The sequence below is a fragment of the Pinus tabuliformis genome, chromosome 8 (genome assembly GCF_031772625.1).
Source record: "Pinus tabuliformis cultivar Carrire ecotype Pingquan chromosome 8, CPIR1, whole genome shotgun sequence".
Classification (NCBI taxonomy): Eukaryota; Viridiplantae; Streptophyta; class Pinopsida; order Pinales; family Pinaceae; genus Pinus; species Pinus tabuliformis.
This window is the reverse complement of record NC_142294.1, coordinates 200977426-201004554: the sequence shown is the minus strand read 5'-3', so window position 1 is coordinate 201004554 and position 27129 is coordinate 200977426. Positions and strand designations below refer to the sequence as shown.

General features: G+C 43.6%; 1 protein-coding gene across 1 annotated transcript in view; it reads right to left on the bottom strand.

The window, feature by feature from the left end:
• The window catches only part of LOC149234827 (pre-rRNA-processing TSR1-like protein), a 280880-nt gene that overhangs the window by 215634 nt on the left and 38117 nt on the right, over nt 1–27129 (bottom strand). The window contains exon 5 of the mRNA XM_089371955.1: nt 1144–1332. Coding sequence (XP_089228081.1) covers nt 1144–1332 — 189 coding nt within the window. The remainder of the gene's footprint in view (nt 1–1143; nt 1333–27129) is intronic.

Genomic DNA, 27129 nt, shown 5'->3' with positions numbered 1-27129 from the left:
CTCCCACCAGACTTATATTACTACAGATGACTTATACAGAGATCTCTTTACTCAAATATCATTGTATTCTAATATTCGATAGGAAAAAATATTACATATCCCAATTTTCTTAATTTTTTGAAAATAACTGGAATTATTGTTTACTTAAAAAGAGCATTCCCTTGAATCTCGCTCAGATTATTTTTCCTACGTTTGTACATACAGACAGCTTGAGCCTGGTAGCAATCTCAGAAAAAAAATTCTTAGTTCTAGTTACAAGAAAACAGAGATTCAAATCATTCTTTTTCAATAACTTTATTGTCCCTTTCACAACTTAACTCAGAAGAAGATATATGAACATTTATATTTCTCTCAAAACAGAACCACTATTAGCTTGCAATTTCAATATACTTATCTGCATGAGTTCAACCAGTCAGGGAAAGTAAACTGGGAAAAAGACTCCTCCACCCAACCAGCAAGATTGGCAATTACGTCCAAATCTCCCCCTGAGCCTCTTTGATCTCCAGGGTAGTTAACAGACAGTAATGTGTTCCTAGACCTCAAGACTCCTAGTCCAGTCAAGAACTTTCAAATTTCAGGGCTTCCACTGGCTGTTGTCCAGCTAAAGAACAACCTTTAGCAGCGTCCTGCTTCACCTTGGCAGCATCCTGCTCAAGGTTTCTTCACTCCTTCCAGTTGCCTCAGGCCTCTCTTCTCTCACTTGTCTCTCTTCGCTTCTTGTCCCCAATTGAGATCTTTTAATCTCTAGGGGAGGAGGAATTGTCTCAACTATTTGGAAATTAAAGATTTTCTTTTAGGGTCTTTTCCTGAAATTTCATGACTTGTCATGAACACAATTTTTTTTAAATAAAAAAAATTAAACTTTAAACACCTAAAGTTTCTTTACTAGACCTTCACCTAGTCCAGAGTTCACCAAGTCTTGCACTGTAAAGAAAAAATAAATACACTATTCACATGACCAGGGAGTGTTACACCAATTCCCATCATTTAGAGTATATTGAATGCAAGTGAAAAAATCAGTCAATGATGTCATTATTATTTTCTCAACGTTTCTAACCTGAAAATATGGAAACAGACAAGAAACTAGATGTAAAATAACATTTATCAAAAGAACGAATAGCAGCAATGACACTGTACACTCACTGTTAATCTTAGCTTATACCCAGTGGAACAGATCACATCCAATGCCACTTCAGATTCATGACCAAGTACTTCATCTGTTTGCATCCTTTCTGAGTCAATGAACTCACTTGATTCAACTGATGCAAGTGCTGACCGAAGATTTTTCTTTAATTTAGTCAATTGAACATTTGATGAAAGAGCAAATAGCACCTGGAAACAACCAAGATATATCAACAAAATGATTCCCAATTTATAGTAATTAAAGCTGTTTTAAAATTGCAAAATGCAAGTCAAATCATTTGATTGCAGGAAAATAGTATGACACAGCACAAAGATTTATTGTTTTCAGAAAACATGACCAAAGCCCTTTTATGCCTGTAGGAAACAAGAATAATGAGATGGGAAAAGGCAAATGAAATTGAATTTTAATACACCATGACACCACAACAACAATAGGAAACTAGCAGAAAAATATATTCAGAAAACTAGAATTCAAGTCACAGTTCAGAAACCTCCTTCATTAAAAATTACCCAAGGTAAAGTACATGTAAGAAAACCAATCAAATAACATAAGTAGGTTTGCTCTAGAATGTTGTGGGAGTATCTCCTGGTAAAGCTAGAAAGTTAGTGAGGCATGTATTGCAGCAGGCTGGGCTCAGCATTGTGGGCCATGGCAACTCAACCCAGCATGAGTTGTCATGATATAGAGAGGTACTGACTAAGTCAAAAGTGTAAAAAAACTAGAATTAAAGTTATGCACCAAAGGTTTCTTTCAACACCATCTTTACCCACACAGAAAACTGGGAAAGCATCTTTTAGACAGGAACCTATATTTTTTTATCACGGCAGGACTTTACATGTGGTATTGGACTGAATGTTTTGACCCAGTTAAAGTGGATTTCTCAAAAGCTCCACTGTGGATACATCTGTACTTGCTTCTGCTAGAATTTTGGACTGACGAAATCCTGGAAGACAACAGGAATATGCTATAGGCATTACATCAAACTGTCCTAAGTCACCAAACCCAAGAGGTATAACTCCTATGCCCACATTTGTGTATTATTATGTGTTGCTACAAGCTTCCAGAATCTGCATTTTTTAGACCTGCTGCCTGTCACCATGGAGACTTCGGATCAGGAAAGTGGGACCGCTGTTGTTTTCGGGTAGCATCGGATGTGCTCTAGCCACAAAAATTGATGGAGAGGCTAAAGCACATGAGATCTCCAATACCTAGAAATGGTTTGAGCAAAATCTAACCAGTTTGGAAGATATTAAAATAATTAATATTTTTAATGGAGTCCCTAAGTCTAAACTTAGGGAAAATAAAATATTAATGTGAATTAATTTAAAACTGAGTTAGAATGGTCCAAAAGTCATGGATCAAGCCAGATATAATCTTAGCCGTTGATTAGGGACTTAATCTCGGCCGTTGAAATGTCAACGATAAAAGTATAAGAGGAGGCTTGAGGGTCACTTGGAGAACACACCAAGTTGATCAAGATTTCGATTTTCTGGGGCAAGGTTCGATGAGGAAGTCGAAAGAGTGGTCAGAGTTGCAGCAGAGGGGCAGTGAATACAGAAGCAGACAGGCAGAGATAGTACCAGGAGGATCAGTGTAAAATCCAGGAGAGAGGGACGCAGAGCCAACCAAAGGTTCACGCAGAGCCAGCCAGGGCTCACGCAGAGCCAGCCAGGAGCTGCGCAGTGCCTCAGAGAGCCAACGTGGGTGACGCAGAGGCTCTAAGGGCTGATGCAGTACTTGTATTTATTTTCAGTGTTTACATGGTAAATAACTTGTTAATTAATCAAAACAAGTAGGTAGAAATAAATTAGAAAGTGTAGGAAGGATTTCTAACAGTTAGACTTAGAAAGTCCAACATGGTATCGGAGCATGGTTGCAGATCACAGGAGAACTGAGGACATCAGCCGAGCAGAGCAGCAGCAGCAGCAAACAGCTGTCCCAAGTGACAGAAATTGTTCCTAACAGAGAAGCAGCAAGGAAGGCGCGATGCAGTGTCTGCGTGTTAAAATTGGCAACTAGGGCCAAACTCCATGTGGGTCATCTTATTTATGACAGCTGATATTTTTCTTGGACCCCTCTCATCGAGAGGTGTAGGATTGATCTAAAGATCATCCGATTCCGATAAGTATTTATGAAGATATGAATTTATTTTGATTATGGACAAATTGTCAAGTCGGCCAGCAACTTATGTAGTCTCAGAAGCCCAACAATCATGTCTATTCAACCTCTACGTTTTAGTATAAATAGAAGAGGACTTGGAAGTCATTTGTCACACACACACTCACTCTTGTGATCTCACTTCATCCTGTTTTGGGTTTGATGAAGATTAGAGCTAGATGGAGTGCCCTAGGGTATACGTTGCCTTAGATAACATGCCCTAGATCTAAATGCAGTCATGGGAGAATAAGCTCTATATTGCAAAAAAGCCGGAAAAGCCGGCACTGCCGGAAAAACCGGAAAAGCCAGAACTGCCGGAAATGCCGGAACTACCCAAAACGCCGGAACTGTCGGAACTGCCAGAAAAGTTGGAAAAGCCAGAACTACCGGAACTGCCGAAAAAGCCAGAACTGCTAGAAAAGCCGAAAAAGCTAGAAAAGCCGGAAATGCCGGAACTACCGAAAAAGCCGAAACTACCGGCACTGTTGGAACTATCGGGAACAACCAGAATTGATAGAACTATCGGGAACTACCGAAACAATCGGAGCATCTATCTCCGAAGGAGAGCAGCATGCAAGGACAACTAACTAACATTGGGATAGTTGTATGGTACTTAGCAGCAAATACACCAAGCATGCAATGTTATAGCTAGCATGCAAGGGACAGCGAGCATGCAACAGCATGCATGCAAAGGAGAACAAGCATGCTAGGGACAACAAGCAAGCAAGGGTCAACAAGCAAGCAAGATGCAACCATCACATAGGTCAGTATGGCAACATGGTCCAACAATGGCACATAATACAGTACAGTGATGGGTACAGTCATGATTAATGAAGCATGATGAGATGCAGCATAGTGATGATGGGTGCAGCATGGGGTAGCACGGTGAGGTGCAGCATGATGAGGAAATGCAGCACAACGATAGGTGAAGGAGTCACCTTGGAGAATCAGTTGACGCAGCATGTCTTCAACTGATCTCATGTATCATCTTCTTAGAGATGATCTATGCTCTTATCTAGATATGTCAAAGTGTTGACTTTTGTTGTAAACGTACTATCTCTCTCTCTCTCTGCTTAACTACTGAAGAACATATAAGAAGAATTGATCAAGGGTTTCCCCACATTGGGGTTTGTCCGTGGCTAGCGCCACATCTTGTGTCCTCTTGTCTTGGCTTGTCTTCTGCGATTTATGTTTATGTTCTATCTGCAGTTTACTTTAATGCTGATGTGATTGCTAATCTGGAAAAGATATTGAGCTAACTGTGAAAATTAAAATAAATTGCTCTAAGCATAGAACATACCTAAAATTAACACATCGTCATCAAGTTTGAGCCGGGAAGAGGAGCAGCGGAGTGGCAGAAGGGAGCAGACTCGACCTATGCAGTGCCCGGTCATCTTTCTCAGTCAGGAAGGATTGACGCCCATGGCCAGGAGGTGCGGATTTTTTTTTGGTGTCGGGATTGCGCAAAGCCTAGAAGCTCTAACCTTCAGTTTGTTGGGGCTTAGGAAGCTGTGGGTAAGTTGCGGAGTGAAGCTGGTGGGGTACTGTAGTCAGAACAGTACCTAACAGGGCAAGACCAAGGAGGAGGGAGTTGTTGCCGAGGATTTCTAGCCAAGAAATCTGGATCAGTGGTGCAGCTGCACTAACGATCGGAGTGGGGGCATCTCGACATTGGCAGAAGGGTTTCCAAGAGGGAAATCAAGGCTCAGAGGGAGTCACACCAAGAACTTCCATGAGGGAAGTACAGGAGCAGCGAGATGGCAGTGAACAAGGTAAGAGACCAGGACAAATTGGACGGAGCCTCAAACTTCTTAGTCTGAAAGGCCAAAATCTTATCCGTTCTAGATAGGAACCGTCTCAAGCAATTCGTCTTGAGGACAATAGCGGTCCCAGTTGATCTGGCTGATAACGATAGGTACGAGGATACAATGGCAAGGGCCAAGAGCATCATCCTTGTCGGGGTCAAGGACCATGTAGTACCATACACCTTCCTCAATCGATTGAAGGAGATACGGGATCAGCTGACTTCCATAGGGGCCACGCCGGATCAAGAATTGATGGTGAGAATAGCCATGAACATAGTCTCAGAAAACTGGGAGGTGTTTGTCCAAAGCATACTGGGCAAGGCGACCCTTCCAGATTGGGAGGAAATGTGGGGGGCTCTTTGCCAAGAAGAGATCAAAACGCTGACCAAGGCAGGAAGCAGTGGCAAGGGGGTCAGAATCAAGGAGGAGGAGGTGGATGCTGCCCTAGCATTTGAGGGAAAACAGGAGAAACGGAAGAAGAAGGACCTCTCCAAGGTCAAATGCTTCCACTGTGGGGAACTGGGTCATTATGCGACCCAATGTCCAAGGAAGAAGAGCAAGGGAGAGGCTTCCGAGACCAAGGTTGCGCCAGCAAGGGCGGAGAAGGAAGTGGAGATAGATGATGATTGTGCCATGAGTTCTCACACGCCATTTGAGCGGAAGTGGGGAGACATCGAGTTGTAGTCAGACGGACTACAGGCGATGATGGGCAAGATCCTTGAGGCACCCAACCTCTTGGATTATACCTTGCTACGAGAGCCCCGAAGAGGAGTAGTAGGACTGGCGGATGTCGGTAGAGATGGATGCGGATGGAGCGACAGAGGGAGCTACAATGCAGGAATCCCAGGACAACGTGAGGCAGTAGTGCGAGATGCACAGAGTTGTTGCAGCAGCGCAAAGGTCAGAGATGGAGCACCTGTCAGTGACAGAGGGAGCTTCAGCATCGGGAGTATTTCTAGCCTAACGGAGAGGTCAGAGTTGGGAGATTAGTTACTGACTTCTCAGTAACTGAGTTGTAGTGCAGCAATTAGCAGTGGAAGTGCGATAGGCAGCACGATGCAACATGATGAGGGGTTGCAGTGCAGATGCAGCAGTGGCAGTGGTAGGGCCATGGGCAGCAATACATTATGCAGCAGTGTAGAGGATGTTGGGCAACAAGCCTAGCATCAGCATAGGGACCGATGTCAGATGATCAGGGTGAGGCTCAGTGAGGAGTATTACTAGAGCATAGTCCTCGCTAAGAGGGAGTGTTGATTTGGGGTAGCATCGGATGTACTCTAGCCACGAAAATTGGTGGAGAGGCTAAAGCACATGAGATCTCCAATACCCAGAAATGGTTTGGGCAAAATCTAACCAATTTGGGAGATATTAAAAAAATTAATATTTTTAATGGAGTCCCTAAGTCTAAACTTAGGGTAAATAAAATATTAATGTGAATTAATATAAAACTGAGTTAGAATGGTCCAAAAGTCATGGATCAAGCCAGATTAATCTTAGTCGTTGATTAAGGCTTTAATCTCGGCCATTGAAATGCCAATGAGAAAAGTATAAGAGGAAGCTTGAGGGTCACTTGGAGAACAAACCAAGTTGATCAAGATTTCAATTTTCTTGGGCAGGGTTTGCTAAGGAAGTCGAAAGAGTGATCAGAGTTGCAACTGAAGGGTAGTGAATACAGAAGCAGAGAGGCAGAGATAATACCAAGAGCATCGGCGCAGAAGCTGGGAGAGAGGGATGCAGAGCCAGCCAAACGTTCACGCAAAGCCAGCCAAGGCTCACACAGAGGTAGCCAGGAGCTACGTAGTGCCTCAAAGAGCCAGCGTGGGTGACGCAGAGGCTCTAATGGCTAACGCAGGGCCTCCAGAGGCTGGCGCAGGGCGAGGTAGGGTGACGTTGGGCAGACATTGGGCCAGAGATGGCTGACGCAGTCCCTAGAGGCTGAAGTTGGGCTTTTCGTGGGGCAGATTGGAGCTGGGAGCTGTCAGTGTGTTTATCCGGGATTTCAACTGAAACATCTGTCTCCGACTGAGAGGTACTACTGCCGAGATTATTCTCTATTGGGTGAGTTGGTTTTGGCACCCAGATTGTATTATGAAACTACTTAATAATTAAAACCCTCAGATAGTTGCACCAGTTTTCCCGCATTGGGTTTTTCTGGGGACATTGGTCCAAAAACAACGATGTCACTTGTGTGCTTGTTTTGTTTCCTTCAATTGACGATCTGTAATGTGTTGAGCATGTACTCATATTTCTTTTCAGTATTTACATGGTAAATAACTTTAACTTTTTAACTAATCAAAGCAAGTAGGCAGAAATAAATCAAAAAGTACATGAAGGATTTCTAAAAGTTAGACTTAGAAATTCCAACAACTGCCACTATACTCCTGATCCTAACGCAACCTCCCAAAAGTCACACTAGACAGGTAAACCGAGTTTCAAAATTTACAAGGCCCCTATATTAGTTGGCAAACATCTTCTGTTGCGGCAAGTCCACCGTTTGGCCTAGCCCGATGGGCTAAGCTTCCGGAATCTGTTATTCTCAATTATCAAGATAAAAAAAAGGCATCAAACACTAGACTCTTAGCATAGCCCCTTCAAGTGTAAATCATGTCATGAACATGGGCACCTGGTGTGGATTTCCCTAACCAAAAACCAACTAAGGAAAATGATACAAACTCATAAGATTTTAAGGAACTAAAATCCAAGACCAAGGCAGGAAAAAAAATATGGGAAAGATGCAAAGCATGAAAAAAGCCCAACACGGTTTAAGCTTTGTGAACCTAGTGAACTAGCCTGAGTCGCGAAGAGCTCTGAATTGAATGCAGGAGATCTGAGGGTCAAGTCCCCACACTAGCTGCCTCTATGATGTTCTTCATCTTGTGGACCTCATTCAATGTCCCTATCGAATTAGATGCAGTAAGCCGCATGAATTGTTAAATTTAGGTTAACATGTTCTTGCTTAAGATAGTTACTTCAAATTCCATATAAGCCCATTTGTTAGTCCATTTCACTTTCATTAGCACTGAATCATTATCACATTGATAGCAACTTAAGAAAGAACATATATGATCGAATCAGAAGACAAGCCAAGACAAGAGAACACAAGGATATGGCACAAGCCAGGGAAAAACCCCAAGATGGGGAAAACCCTTCATCAATTATTCTTATTATTATAATCAAATGCTTCAGCAGAGCGAGAGAGAGAGTACAATAATTAAAAGGTCGAGATTGGCTTGCCAATTAGGAGATCCATTAACATTGCCTTCCATTACAGTTGCAATTCTGGTGTAATCAAGATGTACCCTCTTAATTTGGTGACAAACAATAGAAGAACCTTTGTTCTTGCTAGGATTATCAGGAATCTGTAAGGATCTGTCCAATCTAGTCCACTGAATATAACGAGAGCTGGAAATTCACTGTTGTTTGGATGTTGCTCCTGGTTAGGGCTTGAGACACAGTTTCATTCCTCACAAAACCATTCAAAACAGAGTTCTATAGCTGTGGCCTCCCGGCAGGATAATTTGTCCTCTTCTTGTCACACATCTGAGCTCAATCCAACCCCAAGTTAGCCTCCACAAATACCTGCCTTCACCAAATTAGGGTTGTGGCCTATCTGAACAGAAACTAATCGATTCAGTCCACGTATTTGCAAGAAGAGATCTGTAGCCTGCTTGAGAAAGGCTACTAGAAGCTACGACCCATTTAGGAGAGAGATTTCACACCATGAAAGTACACCCAAAACACTTTAGCTCTGCAGTCATCCTTAGGAATATTTCGGACCTGCAATAGGAGAGAGATGCCCAAAAACAGTCCTTACATAGGCCTAGACCTGATCTTAAGAGACTCGACCTTCTTCTCAAGGGACTCGGCCCATCAACTAGCCCTGTCATGACACCAAACAAGCCCTTCATCCTTCGCTAGAGATACCTTCCTTCTGCGTCCATTTCAGAGAGAGAAGAACATGAGATCAATGTGTGAAATGAGGTTGAGGGCACCTCAATATATACTAGTCGTTGGGGTTGAAGGGACGTGACTGTAGGGCTTGATGAGCCGACATATAGGAGAGGTCAACCTTGATAATTGTATGTGAGAAAACAAAAATTCAAAATCACACTTCCGCTTGTCCAAATGAGATAATCTTTATATCGATTTTGGTCCTCTCGAAAAGAGGAATTCAATGGAATGATTATCTCCATCAACTGAACTATCCAAAGTGGAATTTGGCCCTAGTTGCCAATTTTAACACTCCCTCTCAACTAGGGAGAATTCCACCTGCTAATCTGACACCAATCATCAAGTCATCCTATCATCATGAACCATCTCTGCATCTCATCTCAACTATGTTGAACACTGATATGAATAATAAAGAAGAGAATCGATTGAGAGTGAGTCACAAGACCTTGCCACTCTCCACTAACAAAAGTCAGTCCACATAACCAAAGGGTGAACTCCAATCGTTCTTGATCCCAAGTGATCAAGTTGAAGAAACATCATTCATCCTAGACATACGGAGTACGGCAGTACACGATGCGTCCATCGGTAGTGCTATGGTCCCAAACCACTTTCCCCATGATGCATCCATCAGTAGGAAGAGTCTTGAAAAATTCTTGTAACAGTTGTTGGAATTTCTTGTTGTAGCAAACTTTGTCTTGTGAGAAACCTGATTGAGATTTGACTATTAAAGTCAGAGACCTTGAAAACTTGTTTGGAGAGGACCAGCATAGTTGGTGACCTCTTGAAGCATATTTAGAAGGATTATTATAGCAGGTTGTTAGAGTATTCTTGAAGGCATTTTTTGGACAAAACTAGAAGCCTTAGAGTAGCATCATATGGACATCTTGAAACAGTCCTAGAAGCAACTAGAACCAAACTTGGGTTGGCAGTTACTTTGGAACATTGTCATGATGACAAATTGAAGGATTATCTTTGGAACTTGTGAAGCTTTCCTTTGAAGACTAATCTTGGTATAGCTGATTTGAATATTCTTTGAGAGCAGTCCATCAGACATTGTTTTGAAGATATTTTGAAGTAGTATATCTTGAAGTGGATTTATAGCTTCCTTGGGGATATTCTTGAGCATACCTTGGCGAGTCATCTAGCAGCCCATTGAAGACACTTTTAAGGATTCTTGAAGACATTTGGAAGACTTGTAGAAGTTGTTCCTGAAGGCACCCTTGGAGACACGATGCTTTGTCGAAGCCCTCATGGAGTGACTTGGAGAGATCTTTGCTTGGCTATAATGAAGAGCAGTGATGACACTTTCTATGAGACAAGGTTGTTATTGATGATCTGACGTGACGATTAAGTGAAGGGATTGATGAGGATTGAATGGGCTCGTCCAAGAAGACTTTGGGAGCCGTGAAGAACAACCTAACATATCTTGGCATAGCAAACTTAAAGGATTGGTGTCCTTGGAGTTGGTACTCCTAAACTCAAGGTTGGTGCCTTGAATAAGATAGGGTCAAAGCCCTAAAGGTCGGAGCCTCACTAAGGTCCAAGTAGGTGCTTGGCACATCCTAGGTTGGAGCCTGGGTGTCTTCATCAAGGGTTGGAGGCCTGCCCATATTGTACTTCATTCATTATAAAGATTATATTAATAAAAGCGTTTACTTCTATTGTTCATTTTTTGTTCTAAATATAAGTGATCTAACTGGTAAAAGTAACAATTGAAAAGAAATATTGATTCACCCCCCTCTCAGTATTTCCAACAATGCAGTGGCTTTGAAAGGGAAATCTACTCTGAGAAGCCATTCATCTTCAAGTTGATACATGCAAGGTATTTAAAAGAGCCAATACATTGTCAGCAACTAGTATGCAGAGATATTAAAGGAGTAATCTCTTTACAAGTAAAGGAAGCAAAGGACCTACCAGGTGTCAAGACAAATGAGGACAAAAAAGGGCTAGTGCTAAAAGGGTTGTATCAACAAGTCGTGCATATTTGTTCTTGTCTTTTATGGGCAAATTGCAAATCTGAATAAGCAAATTGCATGCCCTAGTTTCGTAAACTGTGTATACTAGATGTACTAGTGATCGAGGGTCATAATGCCTAGTACAAGGGCCCCATGATTCTTTTATTGATGCACTAATAAAATAATCGAGCTTTAGGTTCAAATCTTTGTGTACTTAATTGATTTCACTATTGAAGATTTCCACTATGCAAAGCGCTTGTAAGTTGAGGGTTCCTAGAATGTTTGTGTGCGTGATTAGCATCAGACCAGATCACGCTGAGGGGGTTTGTGTGTGGGTTATGGTGATAATCCAAAGGTTGGCTTGGTCTATATTCCAAAGCATAGAAAGACAATGATGAGCAAAGATGTAAAGATTGAAGACTTTAAATCCAGGAAGTTCCATGAACCTATTCCAGTTATGTTAATTTTAGGATAACAATGGTATGTTCTATGCTTAGAGCAATTTTACTTCAATTTTCTTTATTAGCCCAATATCATATCCAGTATAGCAATCACATCAACATGATAGTAAAATGTAGATAGAACATAAAAAAATAACAATAGAAGACAAGCCAACACAAGAGGACACAAGATATGGCACCAGCGAGGGTAAAAACAACAATGTGGGGAAACCCTTTATCAATTCTTCTTATAATTCTTGAAAAGTTTAGCAGATAGAGAGAGTACAATTTACAATATTCACTTGCCCAAACTAATCAGTCAAAACAGTAGAAACAGAAAGCCCTAACCAGAAAGTCAATGTTGGGCAACAAGGCTGAAATTGACCTCCAAAACAGCGCGATCAACCTTGGTCAACTCGGCCTCCAACAGCAAGATAATGCAGCCCAAAACAGTCCAAAAAGTCAAATCTGGTCAACAAAAGTCAATGCAACAACCTGAATTAGGGAAGTCAACACAGAGGTCAAACTACCTCAGTTTTTTTGCCCAGAACAACAGCGTGCCCAAACAAAAGTCTCCCCAACAAAACCAAAGTTAAACAGGGTCAATGCTGGTCAAAGTAAGCCTCCTGAAATTTTGGCCTCCTGAAATTTCAGTCAAATCTTGTCAACGCGGCAGCTAGAAAAGACAGTCTTCCTTTCGCACATGTGGAGAGAGACAGGCCCAAAAATCTATACACAATCAAGATGAGAGAGAGAAAGATGAATGACATGTGATGCCAAAATGATGAGGAGGCACCTTGTATTTATATGCAACGTTGAAGGCTGGAGGAGCCTAATTTGATGGCTGGTCGACCTTGACAATTTGTCCATAATCAAAATAAATTCATAACTTCATTTGTACATGTCAGAATGGGATGATCTTTAGATCAATCCTACACCTCTCGAAAAGAGGAATCCAAGAAAAATATCAGCTGCCTCATAAGAGCTGTCCAAAGTGATGTTTGGCCCTAGTTGCCAAATTTAACACTCCCTCTCAACTAGGGAGAACATCACCTACCAAACTGTCTGACAATCTGCACCATCCTTGTCACTGCACTGCTCTGCTGAACCATGAAGAAAGAAGAAATGATCAAGAATGTATCATACCATTCTCCACTGACCCAAAGTTAGTCTCCAACAACAGGGAGTGTGTCATACCACTCTTAACTAACTCGTAGTCAGTTGTCCATTGATCCCAGATCAATATCAACATCCTATTATAGGGAGTACGGTAGTACATGATTCGTCCATTGGTAGTACTATGGTCCCTATCCTCAATTCCCTTCTCATTGGCCAGATGAGGCGTACTTCCGATAAGTACCAGACTGCATGGGTAGGATGTGCCGGCAAGAGAAGGTGAACCATTCATCCTGCTCATACGCCATAGGGGAGGGTGAACCACCCAGCCTATGCATATGCCACCATTAGGTATCACAGGGGATGGTGAACCATTCACCTTGTGCACAGTGCACCACTAGGGGAGGGTCAGTCACCCTATGGTCACTCATCGCTCCAAGAAGCACCCTAAGCCCCCCGGAGCTCCCAGAGCTCAATATCCATCTCATACAGGACCTTCATAAGAGGGCCTCTCCACGACTCCAGGTCGTTCACGGAAGGTTAAGAATTTGACCTTCCCGAGGGGCTTTGTAAGAATATCGGCAACCTGCTCATCGGTCCCAATATGATGGAGCTTTATTGCTCCCCGCTGTACCGTATCCCAGATAAAGTGGTAGCTGATATCAATATGCTTGGAGCGATCATGAACACGAGATTCTCAAAAAGACGAATCCCACTCTGGTTGTCACAGAATATCACGGTGGTATCCAACACATGTCCAAACAGCTCACTAAAGAGCTTCCTCAACTAGGCAGCTTCACAAGAGGCCAAACTAGCAGCAATGTATTCAACCTCAGCGGTGCTTAAAGCAACTGACTTCTGCTTCCTGCTCATCCATGATATTGAAGCAGAACCTAGAGAGAAGCAACATCCTAATGTGCTTTTGCAATCCACCACATTGCCAGCCCAGTCTGCATCAGAGTAACCATGGAGCCTCACATTCTTGATAGTGTATCTCAGTCCCTAAGTGATTGTGCCCCGGAGATATTTCAAGAGGTTCTTGGCAGTAATCCAATGTATATGATGAGGCTCGACCATAAACTGACTCAATGTGTTCACTGCAAAACATATGTCTAGACAGGAGTTCACCAAGAACATCAGGGCCCCTATGAGTTGACGATACTCAAAGCCCGGTAGCACTTCCACATAACTTCTTGAAGTTAAGTTCCATCGGAGTAGTCACGAACTTGCCGTCCACCATCCCAAATCTTTCAAGTAGCTTCACAACATATTTTCCTTGAGAAAGGAAAATCTCCCCTGGCTTTTGCCAAACCTCCAACCCTAGGAAGTAATGCATCAATCCTAGGTCCTTCATATCAAATTCGGAAGCCAACTCTCTCTTACATTGATAAATAAGAGGGTCTGCACCTGTCAGAAAGAGATCGTCCACATAGAGTACCAAGATGAGTACCAAGATGAGAGGTCTATCATTCTCAACCTTAAAGTAAAGGTTCGGATCAGCGTCACTTCTTGTAAATCCCAGCTTCATCAGATAGCTATCGATCCTCTCATACCAAGCTCGGGGTGCTTGCTTCAACCCATAGAGGGCTTTCTTCAACCTGCATACATATGTCTAACGATCTTGAACTTCAAACTCCTCCGGTGTTCCACATAGACTTCCTCCTTGAGTGAACCATGCAAGAAGGTCGTCTTGGCATCCATCTGGTGTAGATTACATCTTTGTGAGGCAGCAAGGGCTATAATCGAACGGATGGTGGTGTAGCAAGCAATGGGTGCAAATATCTCATCATAATCTACACCTTCCTTTTGAGAGAAGCCTCGAGCAACAAATCTGGCTGTGAACTTCTCAGCACTTCCATCAGCACCATGCTTGATCTTGTAGAGCCATTTAGAGGTGACAACAGATTTGTCCTGGGGTCTAGGCACCACATCCAAGACATCATTCTTCATAATTGACTCGTACTCTTCGTTCATAGCATCCTTCCATACTTGTTGCTTCACAGCTTCTTCGAATGAGCAAGCTTTAGACTGAATAATGGTGCTCATAGCAGTTAAGTACCCTTAATACCTATTAGGCTTCTTGCTTTCACGAAATGTCCCCCTAGGTGCAACATGTCTCTTGGCATCTTCGAGAGTTTCCCTCAGCCATGAGGGTCTCCTTTTGGAGGAGGAGGGCTCATGAAAAGAAGGATCAATGGGATCCATCGGGCCTTCAACATCAGGCATCAACTCATCCTGCGAATCTACCTGATTTCCTACATCTGCTTCTTTGTCCTTCCTTAGAATAGGAAGGTTGCTAATCTTCCTTAGGGCAGCATCTTCATCAAAGGTGACATCATGACTCAACTCTACTTCTCTTAGACCAGGCACATAGATTCTATATGCCTTAGAAGATTCATTGTAGCCCACAAAAGTTCCTTTCTTTCCAAATGCCTCCAATTTACTTCTCTTTTCTTTCAGCACATGAAAGTATATGGGACTACCAAAAATTCTAAAATGAGAAACATCAGGTTTCTTATCGGTGAAAACTCTTCGGGAGTTTTAGAGTCCAATGCGTGATGAGGGCATCAATTTTGAACGTACACAGCAGTGTTGGCAGCTTCTACCCATAGGAACTTTAGAAGTCTTTGATCATGAAGCATGGCACGAGTGGCTTCTATAATGGAACAATTCTTCCTTTCAGCAACACCATTTTGCTCAGGAGTATATGCAATAGTAGTCTCCCTCTTAATGCCAGCTTCCCTGCAATAGTCATTGTATTCATTTGACTCATACTCAGTTCCATTATCAGTCCTCAATATCTTGATCTTCTTCGCTGTTTAATTTTCCACCAAGGCTTTGAAGGCACGAAACCATGAGAATATTTCGTCCTTCTTCTTCAGGCAATACATCCAAATTTTGCGAGAGAAGTCATCCACAAAGACAGCATAATATAAATATCCTCTTAATCATGTCACAGGCAACATACCAGATAGATCAAAATGACACATTTGCAAAATGTTTGTAGTCTTGCTATTACTTGAGGAGAATGGTCCCCTTGTATGTTTTCCCTCAGCACATACCTGACATACACCTTGATGCTCTATTTTGAATTCGGGCATACCTATAACCATCTTCCTTGCATCGAGTAAAGCCTCATAATAAAGATGAGCAAACCTCTGGTGCCATAGTTCAAATTGAAGAGATGTGTCACAAGACATGGCTCCCAGTGGACTTCCTCCAACTTGATATAAACTGTCAACCCTGAATCCAAGAGTAAATGCTTCTTTGAAATTTCTTTTCCACACATGTACCTTTCCATTGATGAATGCCACCTTAAATCCTTTGTCTTCCATCACCAAGATAGACACTAGATTCTTCTTTAGATCGTACATATAGTACTTCTTGAAGATGAACGGTGTTACCTTGATTCAATTGAAGGGTAACATTCCCAACTCCCTTCACGGGATAGGTGGCATTGTCTCCAAGGATGATTTCCAAATTTGTATCCTTATCTATTACATTTGAAAGAGCTTCCTTGTACCCGGTGAAGTGCCTTGAGGCACCACTATCAATCAACCAATTTCCCAAAGTATCCAAAGGAGAGGCAGTGGAGAGAGCAGATATAAGATAAAATTCCTTTTGCTTAGAATTTACAACATTAGAATCATCATACCTGGGGTTTCTTGTTCTTTTAGAAGCTCAATCATTTCCAAGTTGAGTAGCGGAAGCATTCCTTTTCCCTTTGTTGTTGAACCTACCATTCCTTTGATTGTTGTTGTGGCCCCTGGAATGATTGTGATAATCATCATGAAATGTGTCCCTTCTATTTGGACACTCCCTGGCATAGTGTTAGTTTTAGGCAACAATGGTATGTTTTATGCTTTAGAGCAATTTTACTTCAATTTCTTTATTAGCCCAATATCAATATCTAGTTTAGCAATCATATCAACATGATAGTAAAATGCAGATAGAACATAAACATAAACAGTAGAACACAAGCCTAGACAAGAGGACACAAGATGTGGGACCAGCCAGGGACAAACCCCAATGTGGGAAAACCCTTGATCAAATCTTCTTTAGTCTTCAATAGTTCAACAGAGTGAGAGTACAATTTACAAATTCTGATAATTTATAACAACAACAAAAGAGCCCTAACCATAAAAGTCAATGCTGGTCAACAGGGCAAATTTCTTCCTCAATTCAGCTCGGTCAAACCCAGTCAACTTCGGCCTCCAACAGCAAGTCTAATCAGCCCAAAAGAATCCGAAAAAGTCTAGTCAAAACTGTTAAACAAGAGTCAACCGTGCAGCTAGCCCTAGTACAGTCAATGCTAGTCAAACAAGAGGTTAGATTGCCTCGATTCTTGTGCCCAAATCTGCGGCTTGCTAAGACATAATTCCTCCACCCAAAATCACACCAAAACAGGTCATCGCAACCCAAAAACAACCTCTGAAATTTTCGATCAAACTTGGTCAACGCTGAAACAAAAAATGATTGTCCTTTCCTTCGCACGTGTGGAGAGAGAAACCGCCCAGAAATTCGTACCCAATCAGATGAGGAGAGAAAGATGTGCAACGATGAGTGATGTCCAAATGAGGATGAGGCATCATGTATTTATAGGCAAGCGTTGAGGATGAATCAACGTGACTGTTGGGCTTCTGAGCCTCCATGAGTTTGTTGGCCGGCCTTGACAATTTGTCCATAATATAAATAAATTCACATCTTCATTTGTACATGTCAAAATGGAATGATCTTTAAATCCAGTGGTGCGGGGGAGCGCCCCCCCCCTCAAACCCGCTCCCGAATCGCGCTCCGGGCGGGAGCGGTTCGGGAGCGCGCTCCCAAAATCGCTCCCGGACGGGAGCGATTTTCGGGAGCGCGCTCCCTTAAAAAAATTTGCGCTCCCTGGTCTGTTAGGGAGCGACACAGGGAGCGATCGCTCCGGCGCTCCCAGAGCGATTTTTAATGCCCGGGACCGATCGCTCCCTGACATTAAAAATCACTCCGGGAGCGATTCGGCGGAAAAAAAAAATCCGTCGGGCCCGAAATAAGAAATATAAAAAATAAATAAATAAATAAATAATAATAATAATAATAATTAGAAAAAAAAATTAGTTTTATAAGCCCAATGGGCCAAAAAAAATTCATTATAACTTCATTGAGCTTGAGTTTGGAGCTGGAGCAAGAGCAAAGGAGCGAAGAGCAAGTGCTGAGGAGCGAGGAGCAAGTGCCAAGGAGCGAGGAGCAAGCCTGCAGAGGTAAGTAACTTAGTAATTTAGTTAGTTTAGCTGGTTAGGTAGTTAATTTAGTTAATTTAATTTAGTTGTTTGAGTTTAAAGATCATGTATTTAAATTAAATTAATTAATTAAATTAATTAATCCCAATAAATTAAATTAATTTGCAAATTCAAGAATCAAAACCCTACAAACATCAAACACCATGGACCTGACGATATTTATTGGCATTTTCCTCTTCCTGGTCCCTTTTATGGTTATTATGGTGCTGGAGAGTAGGAAACGGAGGGGGCCCCAAACTGAAGAGGGGGATGAAGAAGTTGGAGAAAGTCAAATGGGTGAAAACCCCAGTGAGGAGGAGGTGGAGGAGGGTGAACATGACCCTCAAAAAACTAAACAAGACCAAACTCCATTGTGGAAATATGTTCACGGGGCTGACACAGGGAGAGGGGGTGGAACCACTAAATTTCATTGCCCCCATTGCAACACTGATTACACAGACAAACAATTTAAAATGCTTTCAAAACAATATAAAATGTTTTCGGGCGCGATGGAGACCGGACTGGCGAAGTTTCGGTTTGGATTAGGTTAGGGTTGCGAACCCTCTGCAGCTGCTGCACTCGACGCTTCCCGTTTACTCGCCCGCCAACCTCTGTTACCGGCCTACCTTAACCGCCGAGAACCCTGCCGCTATCATGCTGGAAGCTTTATCGGAGGGACGAGACTGTGCCGTGACAACCGGCAACTTTCTGTGACGGTTTGGAATGCCCTGCACGGTCCGTTACAGTTAACTGTGAACTGTCGTTTTCTCCGTTTTTCTCTCCGCTCCGAGGTGTCCGCAGTTCCGAGACGCAGCTGGCAATGGAGGATATAGATGCCGTCGATTATTCAGCTGACCCCTTGGAAGGGGTCTCCATCTGGCGTTCACCCTTTGCCACATCAGGAGGTATGTTCAGTACAGGTTTTTCCGAAAATTTCTCTCCGTTTTCGCTAGGTGAACAGCCGAGGTCTTATCCCGTGGTCCTCCCGGATGATCCACCGACATGGCCTGCACTCTCCACCCCCCCTCACTCTCCGGCAACCCTTGGTTTTGTTTCCGGTTGCCTAAACCCTAACCTTGGTTTACATCCTCCGGCATCTGGCTCCTTTTCTCATCCGCTTCAAAACCCTTCATTACCCACCTCCTCCGCCGGAATCCCGGGCTCCCTTGGTCCTTCTTCTGGAAGTTTCACCTCCGTACCTCCGCTCTCGGGCCCTCCTATCATTTCAGGCATCAGCGACCCCTCCTCTTCTCATCAGATCCCAGCTCCGCTGAACGGTAACGCCCACCCCCCCGGTCGCCCACAGAACTTTCCCCCTCCTCGGGGCCCTAAACGGAAATACAAGTGCTTCAAATCCAAAGAGGACGACGTCTTTCTCAGATTGGAGGAGGACATTCAGTGGGGAGAGACTATGGATTTTGCAGATCGGGTTTTGGTCGGACGCATCAGGGGACGAAGCTACTCGGCAGCACGCTTGAAGACCTGGGCAGCTGAAGTTTGGGGCCATCATTTGGTGGACATCCCTTTCGTGCAAACCTTCGTGAGGGGATGGTTCGCATTGAGATTCGCTCATGCTGATCATACCAACTGGGTTTTGTCCTCCTACTGGCACTTTGAACATGCCCCGGTGCTCCTGAAGAGATGGACTCCATTGTTTGACCCCGAGACAGAACAGATAGGCCTCGGACCGGTATGGATTCGGCTCCCAGGACTACCACTTCATTACTGGTCAGAAGATATCTTCAGGAGAATCGGCAATGCCATTGGCACATTCATGGATTACGACAAATCCTACCAGCAGACTGGCATGATGGCTTATGCCAGGATACTCATTAACTTGGACACAAGGGGAGGTCTGCTTGAATTCATAACCATTCAATGGAGAGATACGGCTCGCAAACAGATTATTGACTATGAAGGTATTCCCTATCGCTGCCGCAGATGCCACAAAGTGGGTCATTTATATAGGGACTGCCCACTCCTCCGGAAAGCGGTGAGGAATGACAAGGAAGGTGTAGCCGAACAGCCTCTGGACAACTCCCCCAGGCCGCAGCCTGAACAGAATCATGTGGAACATGGGCTTACTCAGAATGTTGGCAAACCTCGGAGCACTCTGGAGGCAGCAGACACTGCTATAGTCTCCACTGCGCCTCCTCCTGCATCGCCAGCACCTGTGCAGCCGTCGACTGAACAAGCGGACTTTGAGACATCGGGTAAGTCTTACTCTTTCCCTTCTCCGATATCTCCTATTTCTTGCATAACATTGGGCATCTCATCTCATAATAATATTGGCTCTGAACCTGTTCGCACACACGCCTCACTCATCTGCTCCCTTCCGTTTCCTTCACCGGTGGCCCCTCCATCGCTGATCACTTCGTCCCTCGCATCCCTCCCCTTTCTTTCGTCCCAGCCATCCCCCCGTTATGCTCTCAGATCCCGCACAAAGGACAGAGGTCCTGATGCCGTAGGCCTCGACCCGGTTAACGCGCCCATTGCCCTCAAGAACTCCCGTGGTCGACCCTCCCGTATTACCAAAGCGAGACACACTGCTGATGAAGAAGTTGCCCTTGGGCGACAGCAAACTATCTTCAGGGCCCTTAGAGCGAAGGATGGCCCGCTACCCTTCCCCACATGAAGATTCTTTCCTTCAATTGCCGTGGGTTTGCTAGTTCAGCCAAAAAACTAGCGCTTAGGAGACTGCTCTTATCATCTCAGCAGGACATTATATTTCTTCAAGAAACTCTCTGTTTGGCCGAACCCCTTATCCATACCCTCTCATCCTGGCTACCTAACTGGACCTTCCATGCACTGGATGCGTCCGGTCGATCAGGTGGTTTAGCCATTGGGGTTAGTAACAGAGCTTTGGAGATCCGGAACACTTGGGGAGGAAGAGGATACATTGGACTAGACATTTTCTCTCATTCTGTAGAGAGGGACATCAGAATCATCAATGTCTATGGCCCTTGTGCTGACCGAGCCAACTACTGGCGGTCCTTACTGGAATCAGAATTATTCCAAGCAGACAACATTATTCTTGGAGGTGATCTAAACTTCTCCCTTGGATTCAGCGAGTCTTGGGGGCACTTGGCACAGGTCGATTCCCTAACAGATACTTTGTCTAGCCTTCTAGAGGAACATCAGTGGGTGGATATACCGTCTGCTAGACTTCAATATACCTGGTCAAATAACAGAAGTGGAGAACAAAGCCTGGCCAGAAGACTCGATAGATTTCTTATTAAGGAATCTCTGATTAATAACCTCCCCAGAATTCGACAATGGGTTGGATCGGGAGGCATTTCCGATCATCGGCCTATTTTCTTAGAAGCAGAGGACTCTATGCACAAAATCAAAAGCCCCTTCAAGTTTAATGCCTCTTGGTTACAGGACCCCTCTTACATTCAATTGGTCCATAACTATTGGCAGAACAACCTCATCAGGGAAGATGAGGATATCTCAGCGGGCTTTGTTAGAAAACTTACAGAACTCAAGCAAATTACAAAAATCTGGGCTCATCAAAAGCGCATTCAAGATAATCATATACTGAAAGAGGCGGAAAGAGTCATTGCAGAATTCGAGGATTCATCATCTGGGACCTTCCCCACCCCTGAGAGCAAGGAGAACTACACCTCACTTATTGCAAAACGCTCTCAAATTCTGAAAGAAAGAGAAGAAAGCTGGAGGCTTAGAAGCAGAGCTATTTGGCTCACGGAGGGCGATGATAATACAAAATTTTATCATAAATTTGCTAATGGCCGCAAAGTCATCAATACTATTTGGGAGTTAAGGAACGATCGAGGGCAATCTGTTTCTACTCAACAGAACCTGGCCAGACTGGCCACAGAGCACTTTAAAGGCATTTATAAAGATCCTGGAGAAGTTAATATCTTGGAAATCATGAGGGTGGCCGAACTTTTCCCCAGATATGTTGAACAGGAAGAGTCTGATGAACTACTAAAGGAAGTGACCATGGAAGAACTGGAGGCTACACTGAAATGGTTTAAAAAAGATAAAAGCCCGGGCCCAGATGGATGGACCATTGAATTCTACCTCGCTTTTTTTGAAATCCTGGGCAACGACCTTCTGAAGATTGTAGAGGACAGCAGAAGGAGAGGCAGAATATCCTCTGCTATTAAATCCACCTTCATCGCCCTCATCCCCAAATCTAATGCCCCGAGCACTTACGATGACTTCCGCCCCATCTCTCTCTGTAACTGCCTCTACAAGATTATAGCCAAGACCATTGCCAACCGCCTCAAGCCCATACTCTCGCATCACATATCCTCTGAACAATTCGCTTTCTTACACCACAGACAGATTCACGAGGCTATAGCCACAGCCCAAGAACTTATGCACACCATGCAGATCAAAAAGCAGAAAGGAATGATACTAAAAGTGGATTTATCCAAGGCTTTTGACAGAACAAATTGGTTGTACTTGAGGCTGCTGCTTACACATCTGGGGTTCCCCTATGATTTTATCAAATGGACGATGAGCTGTATCACCGATGTATCCTATAGTGTATTACTCAATGGGGAAGCTACCTCATTTTTTACTTCTGAGAGAGGACTCAGACAGGGATGTCCACTCTCGCCTCTGCTGTTCTTACTAATTATGGAAGGATTAAGTAGAATTATCTCATCTGCTCGTGATAGGCATCTATTGTCTGGCATTAAGCTTGCGGATAACTTCTACCTCACTCATCTATTATTTGTTGATGACATCCTGATCTTCTTGAATGGCAGTATTGGAGACTCCACTACCCTTCATAACTCCATTCTTCTCTTTCAGCAAGCTACAGGGATGAAGATCAATGAGAATAAATCCACGATTACTACAATTGGTTGCTCCATACATGAAACCGCTTTTGCTACTCATCGCTACCCCTTCATCAACTTGAACCTGTCGGATGGTATAAAGTACCTCGGCTTCAGATTGAAACCTAATGGCTACAGAATAGTAGACTGGTTATGGCTCATAGCTAAAGTGGAAAAGAGACTACAGGTATGGTACCACAGATATCTCTCTCGTGCTGGCAGACTGATCCTCATTAAAGCTGTGATTGAAGCCACGCCAGTCTATTGGATGGCCCTTACCTGGATACCTAAGGGCATATTGAGTAGGTTACAAAATATATGCAGCAGATTTCTTTGGAAGGGTCATCAGCCGGGAAGACTTTTTGCTTGGGTCAAATGGGACACCATCGCCAAACCCAAACGCTGGGGGGGATGGGGTATAAAGAGGCTTGACCTTTTCTCCAGGGCACTGGCTGCCAAGCTTGGGTGGCAGCTCCTCACCTCCGATGGACTTTGGACCCGGGTAGCATATGCAAAATACATTAAGCCTCAGACCGTGCTGGACTAGATCTGTACTCAACATGGAACTAATCAACACAGCTCCATTATATGGAAAGCGGTTATTGGTACTTTACCTCTGCTACGTGAAGGATTAACATGGCGCATTAAGGAAGGCAATGCGGTGCGTATTGGTCAGGACCCGTGGGTCGGATGTGGAAATGTCCACAGATTATCAGCAGGCCTTATTAGGCACCTAAATGACAGAGGGATTACGCATATTATGCACATTGGAGATAATGCAAACTCCACCTTCCTCCAGCAAGCTTGGACCAACGCGCAGGCTTTAGAAATCCCGGAACAGTGGCAGAATGAATGGCTGGAATATACGGATGCTCTCACACAAGCCCACATCAGGCTCACAGAAGGGCCTGATGAAATTATATGGGCTTTTGCTAAGCATGGAGCATACGTCCCGAAGCTAGGATATCTAAGGCTCATGGAACCTTACAAACCTCCGAATATCCATCCCACCTGGAAAGCACTGTGGAAACTCAAGTCGGCTCCCCGCACACGATTACTAATGTGGAACATTCTGTTTGATAAAATTCCAACTGGCACCAATCTCATGAAGAGATCCTTTCACGAGCCATTCTGCTGCCATTTATGCCTAGGGGAGGAAGAAAGCACAGAACATTTATTCTTGAAATGCAACACTACTTTACAATATTGGCATGACCTCACCACTCACTTCCCGCATTTGAAAAATTGGCAAGGCAATAACCTTATGGATGCATGGGGAAACTGGTGCCAGAATCACTCGGGGAAATCTATCAACATCCCGCTGCTGGCCTGCTGGGCTGTTTGGATCGCACGCAATCAGGCTATCTTTAACCACAGAGCCCCACACTGGCCCACTATATTACACCATACTATTGCAGACTACAACATGATACCTGAAGAGGAAACCACAGCCCCAGCTCGTATCTTAAAACCTGTGAACATCGACAAGTCAAAACCATGGGCTTTCTTTGATGGCTCGGCGCAAGATGCGGGCTGTGGAGGAGGAGCAATACTTTATCTCAACGAAATGCACTGCTATAAGATACAAATAAACCTAGGCAGAGGCACTAACAATTATGCTGAATTGTGCACGGCTAAACACATCATTCACTTTGCCATCCATAAACATTGCAGACACCTACAACTGTTTGGAGACTCTAAAATAGTATGCAATTGGCTGAATGATGCATCTCATTGTCATGCATTTTCATTGAGACACATACTAGATGAAGCTAAAAGACTGACTGCTTCCTTGGAATCATTTGTCTGTCGACACATTTACAGGGAACAGAACACCATCGCCGACCAGCTCTCCAAAGAGGCAGCGCACAGACAAGGAGATAACTGGCTGATCCAGGAGGAAATCGACGGAACATTCTACCAGCACTACCACAGACCTTTTGATGATCATATGGGAGATGGGCTATAAAGCCCACTTACAGAACCAATTTTGTTTATAGCTTGTATATATTTCCATTATCTAGTCCTCAGTACAGCACTATAATTTTGATATTATCAGCATACATATAGCTCTCTGCGCAGAGCATGGACACAATTTTGATCACTACTAGTTTACAGTTTTGAAAATTGCTCCCTGCGTGGAGACAACTTGTCTTTTTTTGTTTTTTCACTTACAGACTATGAACTTGACAGGCACAGCTGCCTCCATATGAATGCTTCGGCATCTACAAAATGTAATTTCTCAATACTAATAGAAATTACGACTTTTTCCCAGGGGAAAAAAAAAACACTGATTACACAGGTTCATACACCCGTTCTAGAAGACACCTCAGCGGGAAAAGGCCATGGGATGGAGAGAAACAAATAGGAATCAAAACTTGTACAGCGGTGTCAACAGCAGATAGAGCCAAATACATAAGGGAAGAGGAGGAAGCCCAATACAGAACAAAAAAATCAAGGGGTTTCTTTGACCAAGCTCACAATCACAAAGAACTCCTTCAGCATCCTCCCAAGGCAGTGGATATGGACAGGGAGGCACAGGGTCATCATCTTTAAGGCGTAGAACCATATCAGATTTCCTTGATGAGGGGTGTAGGAATGATGTGGATTCAAAAGTTTACAGGTTTCTCTATGCATGTGGGATACCATTCAATGTTCTACGCTCACCTTATTGGCACGAAATGGTTTCTGCCATAAATGATGCCCCTAAAGGATACAAGAGCCCTGGGTATGACAAGGCAAGAGCTGTTGGCCTTGATCATGAAAAAGCAAAAATATCACATTCTTTGAATAAAATGACAAGTTCTTGGACTGACAATGGGGTGTCCATTGTATCTGATGGATGGACAAATGTAAAAGGCAAGCCATTGATAAGTGTTCTTGCTGTGTCTGTTAGTGGTCCCATCTTTCTAGCTGCACATGATTACTCAGACAAGTTCAAGACCGCCATCAACATTGCTGAAGCATTACTTGAAACAATTGAGCGTATTGGCCCATACAATGTCATCCAAGTCATCACTGATAATGCTCCTAATTGTAAGGCAGTGGGAGCAATTATTGAGGATAAATACCCGAACATATTTTGGTCTGGATGTTTGGTTCACACATTGAACCTTCTGTTGCATGATATTGTCAAAAACAAAAATGAACAATACCAATGGATTGGTAATTTGTACAAGAAAGGAAAACAAATGATAAAATTTATTACAAATCATAGCAATACCCATGGCCTTTTCCGCAGTCACTCGAGATTGGAGTTGCTGAAGATTGCGAGGACTAGATTTGGTAGCTATTACCTCACCTTCAGGCGCCTTTTGAAGGTAAGAGAGGCATTAGCTAGCATGGTATCAAGTCCACATTGGCAGGTGTTAAAGGAAAGGGCTACAAATGTAGCTGACATGGCAGGTTTTGAAATGGTGGAGGAGGCCGCTCTTGATGGGCAGTTTTGGACAAGTGTGAGGCAGGTATTGGATTTCACCAAGCCAATTTATCACATGATTCGGTTTGCAGATACAGACAAACGAGTGATTGGCGAGGTGTATGAGCAAATGGATACCATGTTGGGGGAAATAAAAGACATTGTTCATAATAGAGATCCCAACTTGTACAAACTGATTCATGATTGTGTGTGTGAACGGTGTAATAGGCTTAACCTTCCACTACATTGCTTGGCGTATATCCTTACGCCAAAATACTACTCTACATCTTGGTTGGGCCAACCTGCAGCAGGGGGTGGGGTTAGGACCAAACCCCATTTAGATCAAGAGGTAACTAAAGGATATCTGGAAGCATTAGAAAAGTTGGTACCTGACAGGGAGGAATGTGCAGCTGTGCGCCTTGAAATAGGCAGATACTTCAGTGGCACTGGTTTGTATGGTAACTTCCATGCAATGGACGACAAAGATAAATTTGATTCTCTCACATGGTGGGAAACATATGGCGGCCACGGACTTTTGCCAAAATTGGCAAAAAAAAGTTCTTTCACAGGTTGTAAATTCTTCTTCTGCAGAGAGGTGTTGGAGCACCTACAGTTATATACATAATGTGAAAAGAAATAGACTCAATGAAAACCGAGCAGAAAGCTTGGTTTATGTGCACTACAACTTGAGGTTGTTGAGTCATTACTGTGATCGGGCTAATGAGGATCCCACATATAAAATTTGGGACAATCACCCAGAGGATGACAATTTGGAGGATGGCATTGTACATATTGAAGAACTAGAAGAGGAACTTGTAAGGGATGAAAATGAAGCAGCAGCCATGCCACCTCCACCTCCACCTCCACCATCCAGTAGCAGTGCTCGAGGTCCGAGTCTTGTTCCTTTGCTGTCGCCACCTCCATCTACACCCTCGCGTGGAGGTTCTAGTTCTGGTCGTCGGTCTGTGCGGGAGACTCCTAGAAGACCACCACGACCTGCTTATACTCCTGGAGACTCTCGTGGCAAGGGCCACATGTAGATTTACAGTTTACTTGTCTTTTTTAGTTTCT